This window comes from Aristolochia californica, unplaced genomic scaffold (genome assembly GCF_029961685.1).
Source record: "Aristolochia californica isolate CCGP_79_NKW_82.1479 unplaced genomic scaffold, dmAriCali1.0.hap1 SCAF_8, whole genome shotgun sequence".
In the NCBI taxonomy this organism is placed as follows: domain Eukaryota; kingdom Viridiplantae; phylum Streptophyta; class Magnoliopsida; order Piperales; family Aristolochiaceae; genus Aristolochia; species Aristolochia californica.
Window position 1 is genome coordinate 409,295 of NW_027182279.1, and position 18,414 is coordinate 427,708.

At 41.4% G+C, this 18,414-nt stretch overlaps 5 protein-coding genes across 9 annotated transcripts; 3 read left to right on the forward strand and 2 right to left on the reverse strand.

Annotated features, from left to right (window-relative positions):
* The first annotated feature begins 1,967 nt into the window (after positions 1-1,967).
* On the forward strand, positions 1,968-2,480 carry LOC137939355 (uncharacterized). The gene has a single exon (XM_068784631.1). The coding sequence runs from the start codon at positions 1,968-1,970 to the stop codon at positions 2,478-2,480; it is 513 nt and encodes a 170-aa protein (XP_068640732.1).
* A 675-nt stretch (positions 2,481-3,155) lies between these two features.
* LOC137939357 (uncharacterized) lies at positions 3,156-3,883 on the reverse strand. Its single transcript, XM_068784633.1, has 3 exons — positions 3,656-3,883; positions 3,369-3,537; positions 3,156-3,270 (listed from the first exon to the last, which is right to left on the reverse strand). The coding sequence occupies exons 1-3, from the start codon at positions 3,873-3,875 to the stop codon at positions 3,156-3,158; spliced, it is 504 nt and encodes a 167-aa protein (XP_068640734.1). The 5' UTR covers positions 3,876-3,883.
* Positions 3,884-4,611: 728 nt separating this feature from the next.
* Positions 4,612-9,735, forward strand: LOC137938722 (plastid division protein CDP1, chloroplastic-like). 3 transcript variants are annotated; one of them, XR_011109903.1, is made up of 12 exons: positions 4,612-5,143; positions 5,338-5,451; positions 5,550-5,687; positions 5,988-6,092; positions 6,174-6,296; positions 6,434-6,802; positions 6,888-6,983; positions 7,058-7,168; positions 7,972-8,037; positions 8,120-8,843; positions 8,967-9,157; positions 9,238-9,324. XR_011109903.1 is itself a non-coding variant. In XM_068783735.1 (12 exons), the coding sequence occupies exons 1-12, from the start codon at positions 4,841-4,843 to the stop codon at positions 9,320-9,322; spliced, it is 2,445 nt and encodes an 814-aa protein (XP_068639836.1). In that variant the 5' UTR covers positions 4,612-4,840; the 3' UTR covers positions 9,323-9,735. The 3 variants fall into 3 exon arrangements, 2 of the variants coding, with proteins under 2 accessions (XP_068639836.1, XP_068639837.1); XM_068783735.1 differs by having other exon boundaries at positions 8,120-8,863; positions 9,238-9,735; XM_068783736.1 differs by having other exon boundaries at positions 5,098-5,143; positions 5,311-5,451; positions 8,120-8,863; positions 9,238-9,735.
* Positions 9,736-9,941: 206 nt separating this feature from the next.
* LOC137939563 (uncharacterized) lies at positions 9,942-12,008 on the forward strand. The gene is made up of 3 exons (XM_068784843.1): positions 9,942-10,550; positions 10,984-11,052; positions 11,430-12,008. Exons 1-3 carry the CDS (start codon positions 10,014-10,016, stop codon positions 11,661-11,663), a joined length of 840 nt encoding a protein of 279 aa, XP_068640944.1. The 5' UTR covers positions 9,942-10,013; the 3' UTR covers positions 11,664-12,008.
* Positions 12,009-12,832: 824 nt separating this feature from the next.
* LOC137939239 (uncharacterized) lies at positions 12,833-17,153 on the reverse strand. Of its 3 annotated transcripts, XM_068784471.1 has the most exons (5): positions 16,838-17,153; positions 15,385-15,489; positions 14,185-14,294; positions 13,331-13,452; positions 12,833-13,247 (listed from the first exon to the last, which is right to left on the reverse strand). In XM_068784471.1, exons 2-5 carry the CDS (start codon positions 15,443-15,445, stop codon positions 12,944-12,946), a joined length of 597 nt encoding a protein of 198 aa, XP_068640572.1. In that variant the 5' UTR covers positions 15,446-15,489; positions 16,838-17,153; the 3' UTR covers positions 12,833-12,943. The 3 variants fall into 3 exon arrangements, with proteins under 3 accessions (XP_068640572.1, XP_068640571.1, XP_068640573.1); XM_068784470.1 differs by lacking the exon at positions 15,385-15,489; XM_068784472.1 differs by lacking the exon at positions 15,385-15,489 and having other exon boundaries at positions 14,185-14,346.
* Positions 17,154-18,414: the final 1,261 nt, after the last annotated feature.

Sequence of the window (18,414 nt, forward strand, 5' to 3'; positions counted from 1 at the left end):
TGCTCTCAAATATATCCTCGCACATCACAGACTTCGATGTTCTGCCGAACTGCAAAGTCAAATACTTGTTCTTCGGGTAGACGATCGTCTATCTTCCCGCCGGAGATCGGAGCCAAGAGAACTGGAAAGGAGAAAAGAAATTTATTCTTCCTCTGCCCTTTCTTGATAACATCAACCCCGTGGCGTTTGCGTACGAGCTTGGATGGGTTGAACTTTTCGTAGGGCTCTGAGAAAGCAAATTTTTTGAGAAGGCGAACTGCTTCAGCCTTTTCCGCTCCTTATTCTCATCATTTTCTGGGGGCTTTTCAGTTCGCTCTCGTGTCTTTGAATAGGGTTGAACCATCGTTTGGGGAAACAGAAAAGCAGATTCAGCTGTGACAAGGAGCTGCAGCTTCAAAGAGCTGGAGAGGCACACAGAAATGGCGGGAGGTAAGTGGAGATCCTGCTCCATTCCCGCCCCATGAACCCGGCCAAGAATGTACCTTTGCGGACCGGTTTTGGGCCTCAAACGATGGATGGACTTTTTTAACTCGATCCACCTACAGCAATGCTTTCAAAGCACTGTAATTATTTTTTATTTTTTAAAATTTATTATTTAAGACACATAAAAAATAATTATCGGTAGCCAATAATAACACGTAAATTTTCAGGGTTTAATTTTTTAACATTTATTATTTGAGACATATAAAAATCCTAAATATTTTAGTTCCTCTGCAACTCCGTCCATTTTCCCGCCGAAATAAAAATTTCAGCACTCTACTTCCATTGCTTCTCTCTCTCTCTCTCCCCCGAAGGAGATTGCCTTAGCTTTCAGTCCCCCAGCAAACCTACAGTGAAGCGTTGCCATATCTCTGAGACTCGTTAAACATTTCTGTTGACGCTTAATCTCGTGCTGTTAATCTAAAACAGTCGTTGAAGTAGTTTAAAAGGGCCTTTAATGACTGCGGCTGTTTATTTCTGGTGTGCCATTGACGGCTTTCTGCAACCTGTATTTCTTGAAGTATTCAAAAATGTCTTGGACGATCGGAAGCCGTTTTTGCTTAAAATGGGAATTCCAATGAAGAAAAGAGCGGAGGCGTTCTTCACCGGGAGGTTCGTGGGAAAGCGTTTCTGGATGCGGAAACGGTAACTGCCGTTTCGGCCAGTAACCCAAAGCCGGCTAAAGCAACGACATCCAGGAAGAAGACATCACAGGGACAAGAGTAAGCCTGCATGAACCCCAGCCCCAACTGCAAAGGCCACTTCATTCTTCCCCTTTTTCCTTTTTTCTAGAGGAAATTAAGAATTGAATCCATACAAGAAAAAACCATGGTGACACGTTAGCTAGAAATGACAACTGGTGCGTCTGATTTCAGCAAATCTGTACATACGTACCCGTCAGTGAGTTTACCTTTCCCCTGTAACTTGTACTACACTCGGCCATGGCAGCCATGAGGTTAGCTCTGGAGCAAGGCCAAATGCAGAGGCCGTTTCCGCTCCTGAACTCTATATTCATGACCACTGTGAACACGGCTGCGAAAACACTGGCTGCAGTCAGTACTGCTTCGCGGGAAGGAAGGAAATGGAAGCCGATTAATCAAGTTCGGTACATGATGATGCTAACTACGTGGTTCACCTTGTGGGTGCTCAAGTTTTTTATGGATCGCTTCCCAGTCTTCCCTTGCTCCATCGTTCCTTCCCCCGCTGCGCTCCTCGACGGCCCCACGCAGTTTTCTTCATCTTCGTCTTCATTGCAGCTCGTGCTGCACGATGGACTGAGGACGGGTGCTGGGTCTGATGCCGCGTCCAGTAAGGCCATCGGCAGGGCTCTCTCTCATGTGAGGATTAACGGCATTTCATGATTTTCGTCTTCATTTTTAATCTATCCGTACGCGTGTTGACTGGAGATAGGAGAAAATTTCTTGCAGATTTTCGCACTTCTGAGTGAAATTCCAGCCAGCTCCCGCAAATACCAATTCGCCATCGCCATGGCGGACCGAATCGTGAACGATAACGCTCTCTCTGGTTGCGAGACCATCCGCGAAATAAACCGTCAGGCGCTGTCGGCCGCCTTCGCCCGCACCTCCGCGCTCCTCCACCGCTCTCTGCAAACAACCCATTCCCACGAAGACTACCAACCGGTGACCTTGCCTGGCCGCGTACTCCACGCGCTCCCGCTCGGCTCCCAGCTGGTGTCGTACCTGCGGACAGTCTGCTTCTTCTGCTTGACCAACCTCTTCCCATCGCCCAAGACGGAGTGGCAGTTGCAGCAGCAAGTGGCGGGGTTGGGACCGGCGGAGAGCGGCGGAGAGACACCCGTGGCGGAGAAGCACGCGCAGGAGCTGCTTTGGCTGACAAATAAGATGAGAGGGTGCGGCGCCGTGGATGAAGCGGTGGTTCAGTGGAGCTTCGCGTCGGGGCTGGCTTCGCTGGCACTTACGGCCAATGCAAGAGTTCAGGGTGCCATCGTCAAGATTTCCGGTAAGATCCAAACAACTTGATTGTCTTCGACGCAAATAACAGATTCCAGAGCGCGATTGTTCTTTAGCGCGCTCCGATCCGAATGCATGCTAGAATAAAACAGAGAAGATTCACGAGAAACGTAGCCGACGTTTTTGAGCTTTTGTGTAGCCGTTAGCTACCGGTGCAAGAACCTGTCCAAGAGTTAGCGTCGTTTATCTATTCAGTGGCAGAAGGTCTCTGTAGTATCTACAGTCAGGAAAATAAAAACAAAACCTGTAAATCCTCGGACCATCTCTCCATTAATGAACCCAGAAAAGGAAAACCCCGGATGGGTAATCAAAAATGTTATCATCCCACTAATAATCCAAATGGATTCAAGCACAAAATCGAACCATTTTTATTTTGGTGAAGGCGGGCAACCCAGAACCCTGTTCTTGACAGATTCTAAAGAAATCTCTTTTCATCAAAATTTCATTTGTTGACAGCAATTCTAATGAGAGAGTTGGTTCGAGGAGAATTTGAAACACAAAAGCAACTGAAATTCCGCCTGCTCGCGCTCTGGCTGCCGCTGTTCTGCTTCGCTAGCAATGGGTATACCTACCCCTTTCTCACGGGTTCGGAGAAAACGGATATGGAGCGGGTGCTGGAAGACCTCATCTTAGCCTTACCCCCGACAGACCAAGAAATCATTCTCTTCAATTGGCTCCAGGACTTTACCATTTCCTCCTCCGACTGGCCCAACCTCCAAAGGTGTTACGAACGATGGTGCCGCTCTTCCAGGAAGCTGCTTTTATAGGCTCATCCGATCCGCTGTCGTCAAGGTCTACTCTGAAATATGTAATATAAATAAGCAGAAAGATGTCCAACAATCGCACAGATTGTATGTAGTATCAGTCCTTTACTGAGAGTAAAATGAGTTTGGTTACAGAAAGCTCTGTTTTATTTCACGAATCTTCCGCAGACATGCCTCCGCTTTCTCTATGGCGATGTCCACTGTGTCTTTGTAACAGACTGAAGGCCCATTCTTGGACTTTTTACTATTCACGGCAACTGATCCCCTAACCACAGTGCGTCTTCTCTTTCTGTTCGACGACTCTGCAATGAGAAAAAAATAAAAAATAAAAACAAAAAACGAAGATCAATGCTGTGGATTAGAGATATATAAAGCAGCGAAAACATTGTTACCATTTACCCAGATAGAGAGAACTCGTACCTTGCGTGCTTGCGAAAGTAGACACTCTTGAGACCGTTTCTTCTTCTTCTTCTTCTTCCCCGGTTGGAACCAGAAAAGGAGAAAACTGCGAAGGATTTCCGGGTTGTGAGATGAAAGCCTTGAGCTCCAACTTCAGGTAATCGAATCGATCAGGGTATTGAACTTCTAATATCTCTAACTCTTCTCTTGCCTGTTCCAGAACCCATGAATCCAACTCCATTGAGAAAGGCAAAGCCCTCTGTCATCAGGGACGCTCAAGTTCCATCTTCGCTCACTCAGCCTCGAATGGAAGGAAAGGGAGCTCGAAAAGGGGCTGTGCTTTCGCATCATTATTATACTCTGCAATAAACGAGGGGTCACCAACCACCGCGCAGCGCGGGGATTGAGAAAAAGAGAGCATCGGGCCCCGCAATCCCGTACTCCAGGCACCTGGTCGGAAGCTCGGAATGTCCAATTCGTCCATGTCCAGCCTGACTTGATTTCCTTGTGGCGAACACGCTTTCCCGCCAACAACGACCACAGACCGTTCAGACGGGCTTCAGGGGTAAAGGCCGGGTTTGAGTCCACCTGCGTTGGTGAGTTGACTGGCCGAGTCTCTATTTTTTTAGTTTTATGTGTAATTAAGATATTTAAATATAAACAAAATCATAAATATTTATTTAAATGTCATATTCAAAAAAATAATATTTTTTTATTTTAAGACAAAATAATACGAGCATAGATATTTTTTATAGATTTTTTTTACAGATATTAATATTCAACCATGACTCAGTGGGTCGATTTGAATTTTAATGGAAGGACTCGTTGAAATGACCCCTCCCCACTACGCTGAGTCCAGTTTTGAACTCGGGGTAACCTGCCAAAAGGTTTGCATAACTTTGGCTCAGTCCTGATGCCAAGTGGGAAAACCAGGGAGATCCTCACGATATTGTCTAGACCCCTCAGCCACTCCGGGTCTGTCGAAGCGGTTAACCGTTTCCGGCGAAGCCAACACTGACCCATGACTTGGACATTTCGTCCACTCAGAGAAAGCCAAACCAGCTAGAAAGCAGACCTCCTTCCTGCACCCCCTAGTGCCTTCGATCCGATCATTTCGTTGATGTGATGATGCTGTCAGCTTCCGTCGTTCGCTGGATGTGAGCATGAAGGTTCCGCTCCTGCTTTCAGAATTTTAGCGTAGCGAGGATGGCTTTGGCGCATTCAGCGCTGAGTTTTTCTACTTTCCGGTACCGGAGTTGTTTCGCCGAGGCGGGGAATTGCGTTTCTCGTGTGGTGTCTGTTCGATTTGGTGGATTGAAGGGCAATGCGAAGTTTTTTGGGGGGTTTTCTCCCGTACGGTTGCGGTTGGGAGATAGGCGGAAGGTTGCTGGACGAGGAGATAGGCGGAAGGTTGCTGGACGAGGGAGGTTTGATTTGACGCAATCGCAGAGCGTCGACCATGGGCAGCAGATACGGACTGGCGTGGAAATACCTGTTACTTGCTATCAGGTTGCTGTTTTACTCTGGAGTCTCTGTTCTGGTGTTATTTTGTTGTTCGTTAGTTTATGTGGTGATTTCTAGTTATATGGCAGCTGGAGGCGATATTTTCAGTGAACTAACCATGTCGCATACTCTTATTCTTTATATTGAACTATTTTCTGGACATAGCTATTCAGGAATTTCCATCTCGCGTACTTTTATAGATTCTAGGCGTGCCTGAAAAGGCAGAGAAGGATGAGATTGTTAAGTCCATGATGGATCTAAAACATGCAGAGATCGATGAAGGCTACACAATGGATGCTGTGGTATCTCGCCAGGTGGGACAAGAGCTTCCACTCTTCTGTTTTACTAGCTCTTTGTAAAGAAATATTCAAGTTTATTTTCACCGTTTTTCCTTATCGGTATTGATTGGCAGGATCTTTTGATGGATGTGAGGGATAAACTCTTGTTTGAACCAGAGTTTGCTGGTAATGTAAGAGAGAAAATTCCACCCAAATCTTCTCTACGCATTCCATGGGCTTGGCTTCCTGCTGCTCTCTGTGTCTTGCAGGAGGTAAAGTTTGTCTGATACTGGCGAGAGCTCTTAAATTTGAAAAAAGAGAGAGTTTTAACTGCCTCATTTTTAATTGCATCAGTTTTACTGGCAACCGACTGAGTCGTCTGCATCATCTGTTTTACAGAATGGCCTAGCTTCTTAAATGAATTTCTTATTTATTTTTCGCTTTGGCTAGACTAGGAAAGGCGTTAATTTCCTTTTTCTACCAGGGATAATGTTCCTTTTGCTTAATGCTTATTTTAAGCCTAAAGCTCTTCAGTTTTAAAATTGCTGATAAGAAGATTGGTGATGATGCAGGTTGGAAGAGAGAAGATGGTGCTAGAAATAGGCAGTGCAGCTCTCCAACATTCAGGTGCTAAACCATATGTCCATGATTTGCTTCTGTCTATGGCGTTGTCAGAGGTAAATCATAGAAAGCAAAATTTTGCTTCTCTAGTTGTCCATTCTCCATTTTCCACCTTCTTATGCTCAGTGCTTTTGCAGTGCTCAATTGCAAAAATGGGTTTTGAGAAAAATGCGGTAGCGCAAGGATTTGAAGCCCTTGCCCGTGCTCAATATCTACTCACAGGCCAAGCTTCTCTACAAAACATGCCATTGTTGTCGCAGGCAAGCTTCCTTTGTCTTAGGATTTCACCATCAACAACTTATTCTTTTCAATAGGAATCTCATATTAAATAAATGGTTTTGCATCTTTTTTCACTTTAACAAAGCTTGTGTTCCCCCCTCTTGTGTATGCTTTATAGATACAGACATCCTTGGAAGAACTTGCACCTGCCTGCACATTGGAGCGGCTAAGAATGTCTCATACACCTGAAAATTCTGACCGGAGACAAGGTGCAATTGCTGCATTGCGTGAATTGGTCAGGCAAGGGCTTGAAGTTGAAACTTGCTGTAAAGTTCAGGATTGGCCATGCTTCTTGAGCCAAGCGTTGAGCAAGTTAAATGCTGCTGAAATTGTGGATCTTCTACCTTGGGATAATTTAGTCGTTACTCACAAGAATAAAAAATCACTTGTGTCACAGAACCAGAGGATTGTAATTGACTTCAAATGTTTCTACACTGCTATGCTAGCACATGTTGCTGTTGGATTTTCAAGTAGACGAAAAGATCTGGTACATATTCTTACCAGCTGTCAAAGTTTTAGTTGGTAAGCCAACTATGTGAAAATGTAATTCCAGGTCTTTATATGATTCACAGATCAGTAAAGCAAAAAACATTTGTGATTGCTTGGTACCATCTGAAGTTGTAAATTTGAAGTTTGAGCAAGCGTTTTGCTCTTTCCTTCTTGGGCAGGTATATGCTTGTCCGATAAGTTTCTTTTGCTTTGCAATGAATTCTATGAAAAACACTAACCCCTGGGCTGTTAGGCTGGGGAAGCTGCAGTGGCTGAAAGTCTTCCGCAGCATGAAGTTAATGGGACTGCAGTCTCACGGAATTTAGAGTCTTCTTCTTCAAATGAAAAAGTCAACAAGTCATTGGTATTTTGGATCTGTAACTTTCATGTTTCAGTTTATCTGCCTCTTTATCTGTTATTTTGTCTCTACTATTAAAATATGTCTGCAAAGAATTGTTTATGCACCATGGAGCTTGATTAAGGGAAAAAAGAAAGCTTGTGATGGTAATACATCATCCAATCAAATTTATCATGCTTGGCAGTTGTGCATATGGATGGCCTTACGTGTTTGTTTTTATTAAGTGAGAGGATGCTGTGTGGACCAAGCAAATATGAGATGGGTTCTGATTGTGTTGTTTTTCTTATTATCTGTAAGTTAGACAATGCAGTACTTCTCTTAGAGGATTCCACTTTTATTACAACACTTCTCACTTAAACAATAATTGCAAGAACTTTTGAGTTCAAATTTGGAAAGATGTTCTCTTTCTACAAGCCCGGGGGGTTGCCTTGTAGTCGTCATTAGACTCAAGGTCGCTGTTCAGGTCATGTTGTCTGTATTTTCTCTTTATTTGAGTTGTCACCAATTAACTGGCCAACTTAGGCATTAGCTGAGTTGACCTCATACAATTGGTCATTATATACCACAAAGTAAGAGACTAGTTGTTAATCTCATTTCTGGAGCACCTTGCAAAACCTATCCCATACGCATCCTAACTGCTTTGCAGCCTTTTTTCTTTTTATTTTTGAGCTTGGATTTTATTAGACTAATAATTATATGATAAGAAAGGGAGAATCAAGTCCTGAAGCCTAGGATCCCACTTTCGTTTTTAATGACTTCCTTTAAAATGAAGTCTTCTCATGCCAGATGACCTGCTGAAATTTGACCAGGAAATATGGCTGAAGGATGAAGTGCTCCTTACATTTCCAGATACACGAGATCTCTCTCCATCTTTGGTAAGTGATTTGATGGCTGCTTGAATAACTAGTCAAGAACCCTTGCTGCAAATTATATGAAGTCCTAAACTGCATTCTGTAGATTGACTTTTTCAGGGGAGAGAAGAGGACTCTCAGTGTCAGCAAGCTAAGTAAAGGAGCTGCACAGATCTTCCCTAGTGTAAATCACAGAGCTTCTGGGGAGCCTTCTCTTAATGTAAATTCTACAAGAAACATGGGAACTGCAGTGAGACAACTGGCTCCTGCTAATTTGCAGAACCAATTCACAGTGAACAAGGGTAGTGGCAGCACGCCTGGTCCACCAGTTCAGCTGAAGCGAAACCTTGGATCAGATCGAAATAAATTATGGGAAAGGTGCTGGGATGAAGCTGGTATCACAAGAAGGATTGCTTTACTGACAGTTGTTGGGTGCTTGTTTTATGCTACAGTTAAATTGCTCAACATGAAGTTTGGGCAAACATTAAATTCATCTTATTCTTCTCCAAAAACCTCTCAGTTGAGCACAAGTTCTGTAACTTCAGCTTTTGTAGATCCTGGTTGTTACAATGATCCTACCCAAATTTGTAGGAAGAACATAGGAAAGAAGCTGGGGAAGCTCCTTTTAATGTTCAATAAGAAGAACCCAAAAGATGAAGGAATGATGCAAAATACATGGCCTGATGATGATCTTTTCTCTTTCAGTAATGTGCTAAACAAGAGACATATGCAACTTGAAGAAGCTGAAACACTTGTTAGGCAATGGCAAGAAATCAAAGCTGATGCATTGGGGTCTGACCATCAAGTTCAAAGTCTTTGTGAAATTCTTAGTGAGTCCATGTTGACTCAGGTGCATTTTTCTCAGCTATTGTTATATGATTTTTGGAGATATAGTAGCATCATTTGTTCAGTTTCGTTCTTGGACTTACTATTGTTCTTTCTGGTAAATACAGTGGCAAGTTCTGGCAGAATCAGCAAGATCAAGATCATGTTACTGGAAATTTGTATTACTGAGTTTGTCCATTGTTCGGGCCGAGGTTATATCTTATGGGAAAAGTGGGGAGAAGGCAGAAATTGAGGCACTGCTGGAGGAGGCTGCAGAGCTCGTAGATGAATCTCGGACGAAAAATCCAAATTATTACAGGTTAGTGAAAGTTAATGCAGTCATCAGTCTTGCCATGATATCCTTCTGAATCTAAATATTTCCCATTTGCTAATATGCAGCACTTACAAAACTTGGTACCTTCTAAAAAAACAAGATGATGGATCATGGAGATTTTGCAGTGGAGGCATCCTGACACCAGTTTGATTCTCCCTTAATCTTTGGGTTGAGCAGATAAACCATGGATTTGTTCTTGTGAAGCAAGCTCCTGCAATGATTCTCTTGCTTGAGTTAGTCGTCAAGATGCTTGTCTGGGAGGATGAGTTGGGAACCCTAGTTACCAGCTGCCAAAAGATCTGAAGAAGCTTTTTCAAAAAAATTGTGGTGACCTTTTTACTGAAGCAGTTCCTCAAGCAACTTGTGGGGAGTTTACTTCTACTTAATGTTTCCAACTCTAACACTCCCTTGCTTTTATACCCCTTTTTCAGTTCTAGCAGCTGTGCATACGGTCCCCATACTGGAATTTAACCAATGATGTATGCGTTTCATTCCCTTTTTCTTTGATGTACATTCGTCCAATTGTCTAAATCTTTTTATTCAATAAAAATTCTTCGATTTGATCCTTAATTGTTCGATTGCACAGACTACTTTTTTCTTTTTTTCTTTTACATCTTGAATTTACCTTGAATTTGCAAAAACTCATTCTTGATCGTAAACCCGACAAGTTTTATTTTCCTGCTGCATCCCTCGTTTGTGGGATGAAACCTAAAACCGGGTCAGATCGGATTCTCCATGAAAGTAATTATAGTTACGTTCAGGTGTCTGTCTTCTTCGACTGTGTTGGACTCCGTGTCTCTTCTTCCCTCCACTGAGAACTGCGGCTTCCTTCTGCTCATCGATGGCGGCAACCTCTTCTTCCTATGCAAAATTCGACGTCAGAAGAAAGAACCCAGATCCCGAAAGATGCGTCCTTCTGGTCATCGACATGCAGAACTACTTTTCTTCCATGGCGAAGCCGATCGTGGCTTCAATCAACAAAACGATCCAGCTCTGCCGAGAATCCAACATCCCCATCATCTTCACCCGGCATATCCATAAATCCACCGAGGACTATGGGATGCTGGCTGAGTGGTGGAATGACGACATGACCCTCGACGGGACCGCGGCGTCGGAACTGATGTCAGAGCTCAAAAGGTCGACCGGGGACCGCGTGTTGGAGAAGTGCACCTACAGCGCCTTCCAGAAGACGGAACTGGAGGACGATTTGAAGGGTGAGGGAATCCGGGAGGTGATAGTTACAGGGGTGATGACCAATCTCTGCATGCAATGCCAGAGAGACTTGACTGATTCAACAGTCTTGAGGAACATGGGAGTTGGACTAAGCTACTCTCTCCTTGCTTACAAAAGCGCTTTGCAGGGAATTGGAAAGCTTCAGGTAATCAAGTTCCTGTAGTAGACTTGATGTGCCTTTATTTTGAGAGCTATCAATAGGTAAAGGACATTTACTATAAGCAAGACTGCTGTGAAATTGGTAGAGTCCTTCAAAGCTTCAGCTGAAACATTTCAAATTTTTACCTTGTTCTTTTTTAACGTAGAGTGTTTCTGAAATTGTCAATTTTCCATTTTGCACATCAAACATTTACTTGGTCAAAGCGTGAAGAGAATATAGGTCATGTTGCTATTTTTTGTAGTCACAAAGCCCTTCCCCTTGCTAAATGAGCAAAGCTAAATTTCAGACATCATAATTGCTTGAGCTTGCATCTATCTTCAATATCTCTACTGTAGCCTGCATAACGAAAGCCTTCTATTGTTGAAGTTCTATTCTTTGGCTTCTGTTTCTGAAAAGCATTCGAACCATGAGTTTGCAGGTGAATGAAGCTTCTTTAAATGAAGATTTGGAACAATCATGGGAGGTGCTTGCAGAACCAATCCAGACGGTAAGTGATCACATACTGTCATTTTTAGCCAAGCCTGACACTTTTATTTCTCATCCTTTAGTGGGATGGACCAATGAGATTATTTGGAAAAATGTAAAAAACTGTAGTCTGTCAATGCTTTTAATGATTTGAGTCGCTTACTATGTCTGATCTGTCCGTTCTTGTATGTTGACATATGGCACAACCTTGGTTTGAAACTTGTCTCCTCTCCTTTACATGTGGCACACACGTTTAGTGATCAAGATTCAAGTATATTGACATAGAGTTGAGCCATGTAGATAGGCCAACCTGAAATTCGCATCAGTAAAGATCTTTATTATGTAGTTATAGTAACATATCATTCTCACTGTTCAGTACCTATCCATTTGGCATTTCAGGTAATGAGAAGGTACGCAGTTCCGGAACCATATGAGAAGCTGAAGGAACTAACTAGGGGAAGAGCAGTCACTCAGGAGAGTCTAAGAGTTTTCATCGAAGGGCTGGAGCTGCCTGAGGAAACAAAAGCTAATCTTTTGAAGCTTACCCCACAAGCCTATGTTGGAGCAGCGGAGGAATTAGCAACAGCAGTTGAAACTTGCATCAAGTTGGTGAATGGGTTTGAGCTTGTCTAAGCAAGCGGCTGCTTTCTCAGAGCATCCATACTTGTTATCTGAGACTGCTTTGACAACCTACTCATACGAACTGACAGCTGAACATGGAAGGTTCTTGCTGTGGTGGTTGAATGAAATTCTTTATCCTAATTTCCTTCTAAAGGGAAATTATACTCTTGGGGATTGAAGTGAAATAGAAGGTTATTTTGGCAGCATTGTTTCTCTCTGAGATCTTATGAAACTTATGTCAGCCTTTATTACCCAACTTTACCAGCCAAGCAAGGTTCCTCCTCCAAGATGACCTATATAGAAAAGATAAGCATTGGCTCTGATTATTATTTAGTTTCTCTTGTGTCTTTGCTTCAACTGAATGGCTCTCAAGCTTAAATAATGGGAGCCCATATTGTAACAGTGTGTTTCTTTCTTGTACTTTTAGAAAGACTCAAGACTGAAGAGTCAAAAAGGGTCAAGACTAAATGAAAAGCAAGGACTGGCATTTGCTATAGTTTAAACTGTTCAGGAATAATGTGTCATACTGAAGCTGTGATTTTCAGTGCAGTGTTCACAGAATTCAAGACAGAAAGGGTTTGTTGTTACTTACTCAGGACTTATATTTTCAGAGCCAATTTATGGTGTCATACGGTGGGCCAAATAAAACAAGAGAGGATAGGAGAGTTTACATTAGAAATATCAAAAGACTTCAAAGATGAGTGGTTGGTTGGAGGAGAGAGTAGTCTCTTATGTCAAAGATGACTTCCAGTTATGCTGAACTTGGTGAGACAATATCACAACTGGCCTGAGCATCCCTGTAGAAGGTCTAAAACCTAGAGGAGAGCTAACGAAAAAATATGGTTGATCCTAAAAAAAGTTACACAACCAGAAAGAAAGGTCTTCTTGAGACTAGGTGAATAACACATAACTTTTCTGATTTTTTTGAGTATATAACTCATGGATTAGCCAAAACGTGGATACCACTTTGAAAATATCAACTGAAAATTCTCTTTTACCTACTATTATTTTGGCAACAGTAAAAAATCAGGTTTATAAACGACAAGTTCTACTGAGAAAAATATTTGTGAACGATAAATGTTTTTCGTCTATTTATTTCTTTTATTTATAAAAGGAAGAAGATAAAGATGGAAAAATCAAAATCAAAACGAACGGAACTCTTTGTAATTTATACTCTCAGATAATAAATAGTTGAACGAACAGATCATGAAATAAACCAGTACTTCTGAAACAGTTATCTAGGAACTTACAATGGTGCCTCGTTCAGACTGGTAGGCCTCTTTTATATGCTTTTAACACTCTCCAGCCACAGCGCCATGCACTTTAATATTGGGAAGTTCCAGGAGCAACAATTCAAGGTTCCTTGAAAATTCTGTCAGCTGACCGCAATTCACACCACCTTGAGTATTCCCAGCGTCATCGTTACCGACTACATGATATTGAGATTTGTCTTCTTCACTTTGCATCATATCCTCATAGAATAACTTAGTTGCATCTCTTGAAGAAATAGACTGTACAGTTTCATATAAGCTTTGCACCTTCTCCAACTTGCCTATCATCTGTTCTTTTAAATGATCCGGTAGACAGAAGAGTGTACTTCACACAGTTGCAAAACTAACTCAGAAACGTATCACAACAAGAGGGTAACTAGAAAAAGAAACATCAGCAAAAGATTATACCTTGTAACACCTCTAACAAGGCCCCAGTTGTAACCAGCAAGTACAGATTGCTTAAACCCCATATTGAAGCCCTCTTGTGCCGACTTCTCTTTCCCAGACAGGAGCCCATCTCGATACCCGATCTGAGTTGTCAAGAATTCCAAAATAAATTTCTTTTAAAAGGAAAAGGAAAATGGATTATGGTAATACAGGCACCAGTTGACACCTTGGAAACAAATCAAATGTGCTGCAAGTATGGAGGCCAGCAACTGGGCAAGTCATAAGACGAATCCTCGAGAGAATAGGCACCGGCTTAAAGCTGTATCAGCCAGATCCTTGGAGCTACTGACTCAACTAGGCTTCACAGTCATCCTCATTGTGAGCCAGAGAAAAAAGTTCATGAGGTGCTTCTTTACAACGGTTAAACCCTCATTCATGCTGACCTTACCATTCTTCCCTAAAGCTAACCCCTCTTTAGCTAGAAATCTAAATTGGAAGGCAGAATAGCACATCCAAATAAAATCAGAGCACTACTCTCTATAGCTGCTCTCATTATTTCAAATCTTCTCAACTACAAGAGTAACAGATACAGGGGTTGTAGAGTATGGCCAAACATTGCAGAATACTAGAAGTGGCTATTAATAAGAAAACAGCCAAACCTATATGATAGAAAGCTATAATAAAAAGACCTTACTTCCATCTCAGCCAGAATTTAGGACCATGGCTGCAACTTGAAAATGGGGGGTGTAGCTGCCATGGGCATTTGAAGGTCATGAGCTGCCGAATTGCCCTGAAGAATCTCATTTAGAAGTTTTAGCAAATTTGGCAGACTCGTGGTAAAGGACATTTAAATCATATTGAATAAGTAAGGATACTGTATGAAATTGGTTGTGCCTTCTCTCCCACTCTCTGTCCAAGTCTGATTGACCCAGAACATGATGAGAACCATCGTCTACAGACCCATCTTCACACCAAATATCCGCACCTGGAACAAAATACTCACAAAAAGGAGATCCAAAAACAGAAACAAAACTCATCTTTTTCAGAGAGAGAGAGAGAAACAGAGAAACAGAAATACATAACTGTCAGACATCCATTTATGAACTCAAACCCCAGTTAAAATACATAATTCTCAGAGATCCATTTCATAAAGTTATCGCTCCAAAGGAAAAACAGAAATTCTTCCTTTTTTTCTAGTCGTCTTTGCCCTCTAAAGCCACCAGTTAATTCTAAGTTTCTTATCTTATTCCCTACATAGATTACACTTGTCTTTCACTGACAGCATGCTTCTATACCATTAACAGTATGTGGGTAAAAGTGTAACAGCGAATATGGACCGAATTCAAGGTGCTTTCTCAAACGTGATTAAAAAATTCAATGGGGCATGTAATCTTCCATAGTCACAGATGGCAAACAGAATAAGGTACTTCAATGGTCTCCCTTTATGTAAAAAGGATTACCTAAAAGGATTTATACTAGCATCGATATCTTGGGCTATGGTGCATTAGTCAGATGTTTTGCTTTCACTTGCAGGCTCAGCCATCAACAAGTTGTATTAGAGCCATATGTCAAGTGAAGAGAATTTAGACCCAGTTTGGTTCTCGGAAGCAGTTAGTCTACGGAGCTGCACAATTAGGTCCTCGAAAAGCAATCACGACTGAACTTCAATCTTGGAGATTGTTATCAATCTACATATGCTGGTTTCATCCTTCTGATAAGATTTATAGTTTCAATACTTTCCAAAGATACATTAGTTTTTAGTTGATCTAGAATGGTATTCTCACCAATGAAGAGTGTTAGCAACATTTATAGATAGGGATTTGTCTCTAGATCAGAACATAGATGGGAGATTTAGAGTTCATTGTGAGCAGTTTTGTATAGTTCCTCACGGAATAAAAACACTTGTACTCTTTGACTTTGGATTATTTTTCATTTTCTCCTTTTAGTTCTATATTGACACTGCCAAGAATCGGCATTCATGAGACATGCAGCCAAGAGGCCCAAGACCTCACACTAACAACTTGGCGCTAAAAAACAAAACAGTTGTAGTACACAATGATGAACTTTCAACATACCACATGAATCACTTTTGACAACAATGACAGATGGCATAACATTTATTTCCCCATTTTTCATATCTAAACCTTCCCCTGGAACTGAAGCTCATCCATTGGCAAATTCTGCTTCATTACAAATACAGAAGAATTTTCAGGGATTCCAAAATCATAACTAAAAATACTTCCAAAGCACCTAGAATGATTACCAAACAAAAATAAGAGCTAATTGGAATAACAGGAAAACAAAAATATCAGAAATTTGAATTATTTATGAGGTAGATAATCCCAATTCATAATATTTTTTTAATAACATTCACATTAAAAATACCATAATAAACCAAAAGAACAGTCAAAAACAATTTCAAAGTATATGCTATCGATATATCAAACAACAATACAAAAACTACAGGAGTCCAAAACTTTGCTAAGAGTAAATGGCTATCAATTACAATTTAGGAACTATGGTAACACATTTTGCAGAAGAGGTGCCAACTTTGATTTCAACAGGATACCAAAAGAGAATGGTGTCTCAAGTTTATCAACGGAGAAGTTTGTCAGTAGTTACTCAAGTTATTAGTATTTCGTATGTGTAAAGATATCTATTTCCAGATTTTGTGATTACTTGTTTTATTTACTAATGTCATTCACAAGTTCAGAAGAAAAAAAGAAGTAGCATTACATCAAATGCAACAGAAAGTCAAAGCAAAAATTCATTCATCACATCAAACAACAGAAAACTAAAAGAGAAAAATTCAGGAAAATATCAAATTTATAATATAATTGGGCACAGAAAATTAGAAGAATCCAAATGCACATCAGACCAAGAAAAAAAAAAGAGACTCAGCCTTGTTTAAATTGGACTAAAAAACCCCTAATAAAACCTAAACCCTAAACCATCAAACCCAGTCCATAAACCCTAAACCCTACTAAACTCTAATCTCTAAACACTAATTCCATAACATAATACCCTAAACCCTAGACCCCCTAAACCCTAAACCTTACACCATAATTCCAGACCCTAAACCCAAAAAACCCTAGACCTTAAAAACACAAAACCCCCAAAACCTTAAAAACCTTAAACCCTATCACCTACTAAACTCTAAACCCTAAACACTAATTCCAGAGCTTAATACCTTAAAATTCCTAAACCCTACACCCTAATTCCAGACCCTAAACCCAAAAAACCCTAGAGCTTAAAAACACAAAACCCCCAAAACCTTAAAAACCTTAAAAACATTAATCCCTAAAATACCCTAAATCGTTAACCATAAACCCTAAACCCTAATTCCAGGTCCCTTAAATACCGAGCACCAAACCCTAAAAATAATCCCCAACCCGAATCAAGAATTTAGACCCTAAACCGTAACCCTAAATCCCACAATTATGCACAAATAACCCCAATTAGGCACTGAAAATAAAATTAAATCAAATAAAACACTAATTTAATGAAAAAATTAGGGTCTAGTCATACCTTCTGAAATTTGGGGAAAACCGAAGCCAAAGGGTGAAATCAATGCCGAATGCGGAAATCGATGCATAATCGAAGTAGAAATCAAGCAATCGATGCCCAGATGTCAAAATCGAAGAAAATCGAAATCGAAATGGGGAAATCCAACGAAATCGGAAGCTATTTTGGGGGAAAGGAGAATAGCGAGAGAGAGAGAAGGGAGTGGGAGGCTGAAAGGGAGAAGAGAGGGAGAAGAGAGAGAGAGAAAAACGGAGAGCGAGTCCGAGAGAAGAGAGGGAGGCACGGAGACGGGAGAGGGGGGGGGGGGGGGGGGGGGGGGGAGGGGAGGGAGGGACCAGAGAAGAGGGGGAGAGGCCGGAGACGAGAGGGAGCAGAGAAGAGAGGGAGTAGCGACGGGGGCGCAGGGAGACGTGAGATGGGTGCGGGAGAGAGGGAGGAAAATTTGGAAACGAGGACGCGCGAGGGGGGAAAAAAAAACAAAAAACGAAGCCCGCTCGCGTCCTTCGTCTCGAAGGAGATAAAAAATGGTCGTAGACGAAGTATTTTTAAACGTGGAAAGTAAGGACGGCTTCATCGCCGCTTCAAGACGAAATGAGCTCAAGAGGGGTTAGTGCCCTAAGGTGGATTCTTGAAGATCAAGTTATGTCCAATATAAAGATCATGTCATATCATGTACATGAAGATCAGGTAAGAATTTGTGTTAGTGTTAACGACTTCATATGCACTGGAAAACAGTTTCTAATGTTAGTGCCCCAACATGAGAAAAATATAAAAAAATTTCTAAACCTTTACAGTGCACTTAATTATAATATAATCCTTAAACCCCAAATTAGGTAAAACAACCATTATTACTACACGAATAAATCATGAAGGGCGTTATACGGTTGATCTTTATCTTAAGTGGCTTGTGAAAGGCTCCCATACTTGGCATACATGTCTACAAGTGAAGTTGCTAGAATGGTACTTAACCCCCCCCCCCCCTAAGGCTAACACATTATGTGATTGCCCACTTTGTGCATAGCAAGCTAACATTGCATTCCAAGATATAACATCTCTATATGGCCATTTGTTGAAAGATCTTGAGTGCACCTTCAACATTTCCTCTGATGATTGAATTCCAGGAAAAGATAGTTGGGTAGGTTTTCAAACTTATCAAAAAGGGCTTTAGCAGACTCTATACACCCATTGGGGGAGACTGCACAAAATGTGGTGAAAGTGTGAAAAGGGGCAGGAGGAGGAGACCTACTATAGGGTATCACTCACTATGAAACATTTTTGAGTCACTTTCTCTCCGGATTTTTAAATAAAGGGTTTTGGAGTCCTCCACCCTTTTTAGTATTACTATAGGAGAGGAGGGATAGTTGTCACACTCTAACCAATTATACACCCATTGTGCCTTTTATACTCTAATGTAATAAAAGGAGAGGAGGGATAGTTGTCACACTCTAACCAATTATACACCCAATGTGCCTTTTATACTCTAATGTTATAAAATAATAGACATGTACAATGGTTGTTATATTGCCAGTAACCAAATTTATTCCGAGTCAAACGAGGTTAAACTTCAACGAGTTGTATGA

Coding starts and splice junctions, on each gene's coding strand:
- LOC137939563 (XM_068784843.1), top strand. CDS start 10,014: ATGGCGGCAACCTCTTCTTCCTATGCAAAATTCGACGTCAGAAGAAAG. Junction 10,551..10,983: donor AGGGAATTGGAAAGCTTCAG/GTAATCAAGTTC, acceptor ATGAGTTTGCAG/GTGAATGAAGCTTCTTTAAA. Junction 11,053..11,429: donor TTGCAGAACCAATCCAGACG/GTAAGTGATCAC, acceptor TTGGCATTTCAG/GTAATGAGAAGGTACGCAGT.
- LOC137939239 (XM_068784470.1), bottom strand. CDS start 16,904: ATGCATCGATTTCCGCATTCGGCATTGATTTCACCCTTTGGCTTCGGT. Junction 13,453..14,184: donor GGCACAACCAATTTCATACA/GTATCCTTACTT, acceptor TTGACAACTCAG/ATCGGGTATCGAGATGGGCT. Junction 13,248..13,330: donor CTTGTTAGAGGTGTTACAAG/GTATAATCTTTT, acceptor AACTGTGTGAAG/TACACTCTTCTGTCTACCGG.
- LOC137939357 (XM_068784633.1), bottom strand. CDS start 3,875: ATGGAGTTGGATTCATGGGTTCTGGAACAGGCAAGAGAAGAGTTAGAG. Junction 3,538..3,655: donor TACTTTCGCAAGCACGCAAG/GTACGAGTTCTC, acceptor TTCTCATTGCAG/AGTCGTCGAACAGAAAGAGA. Junction 3,271..3,368: donor GAAATAAAACAGAGCTTTCT/GTAACCAAACTC, acceptor TACATATTTCAG/AGTAGACCTTGACGACAGCG.
- LOC137938722 (XM_068783735.1), top strand. CDS start 4,841: ATGGCTTTGGCGCATTCAGCGCTGAGTTTTTCTACTTTCCGGTACCGG. Junction 6,093..6,173: donor TGTCTATGGCGTTGTCAGAG/GTAAATCATAGA, acceptor GTGCTTTTGCAG/TGCTCAATTGCAAAAATGGG. Junction 6,803..6,887: donor CAAGTAGACGAAAAGATCTG/GTACATATTCTT, acceptor TATGATTCACAG/ATCAGTAAAGCAAAAAACAT.
- LOC137939355 (XM_068784631.1), top strand. CDS start 1,968: ATGGCGGACCGAATCGTGAACGATAACGCTCTCTCTGGTTGCGAGACC.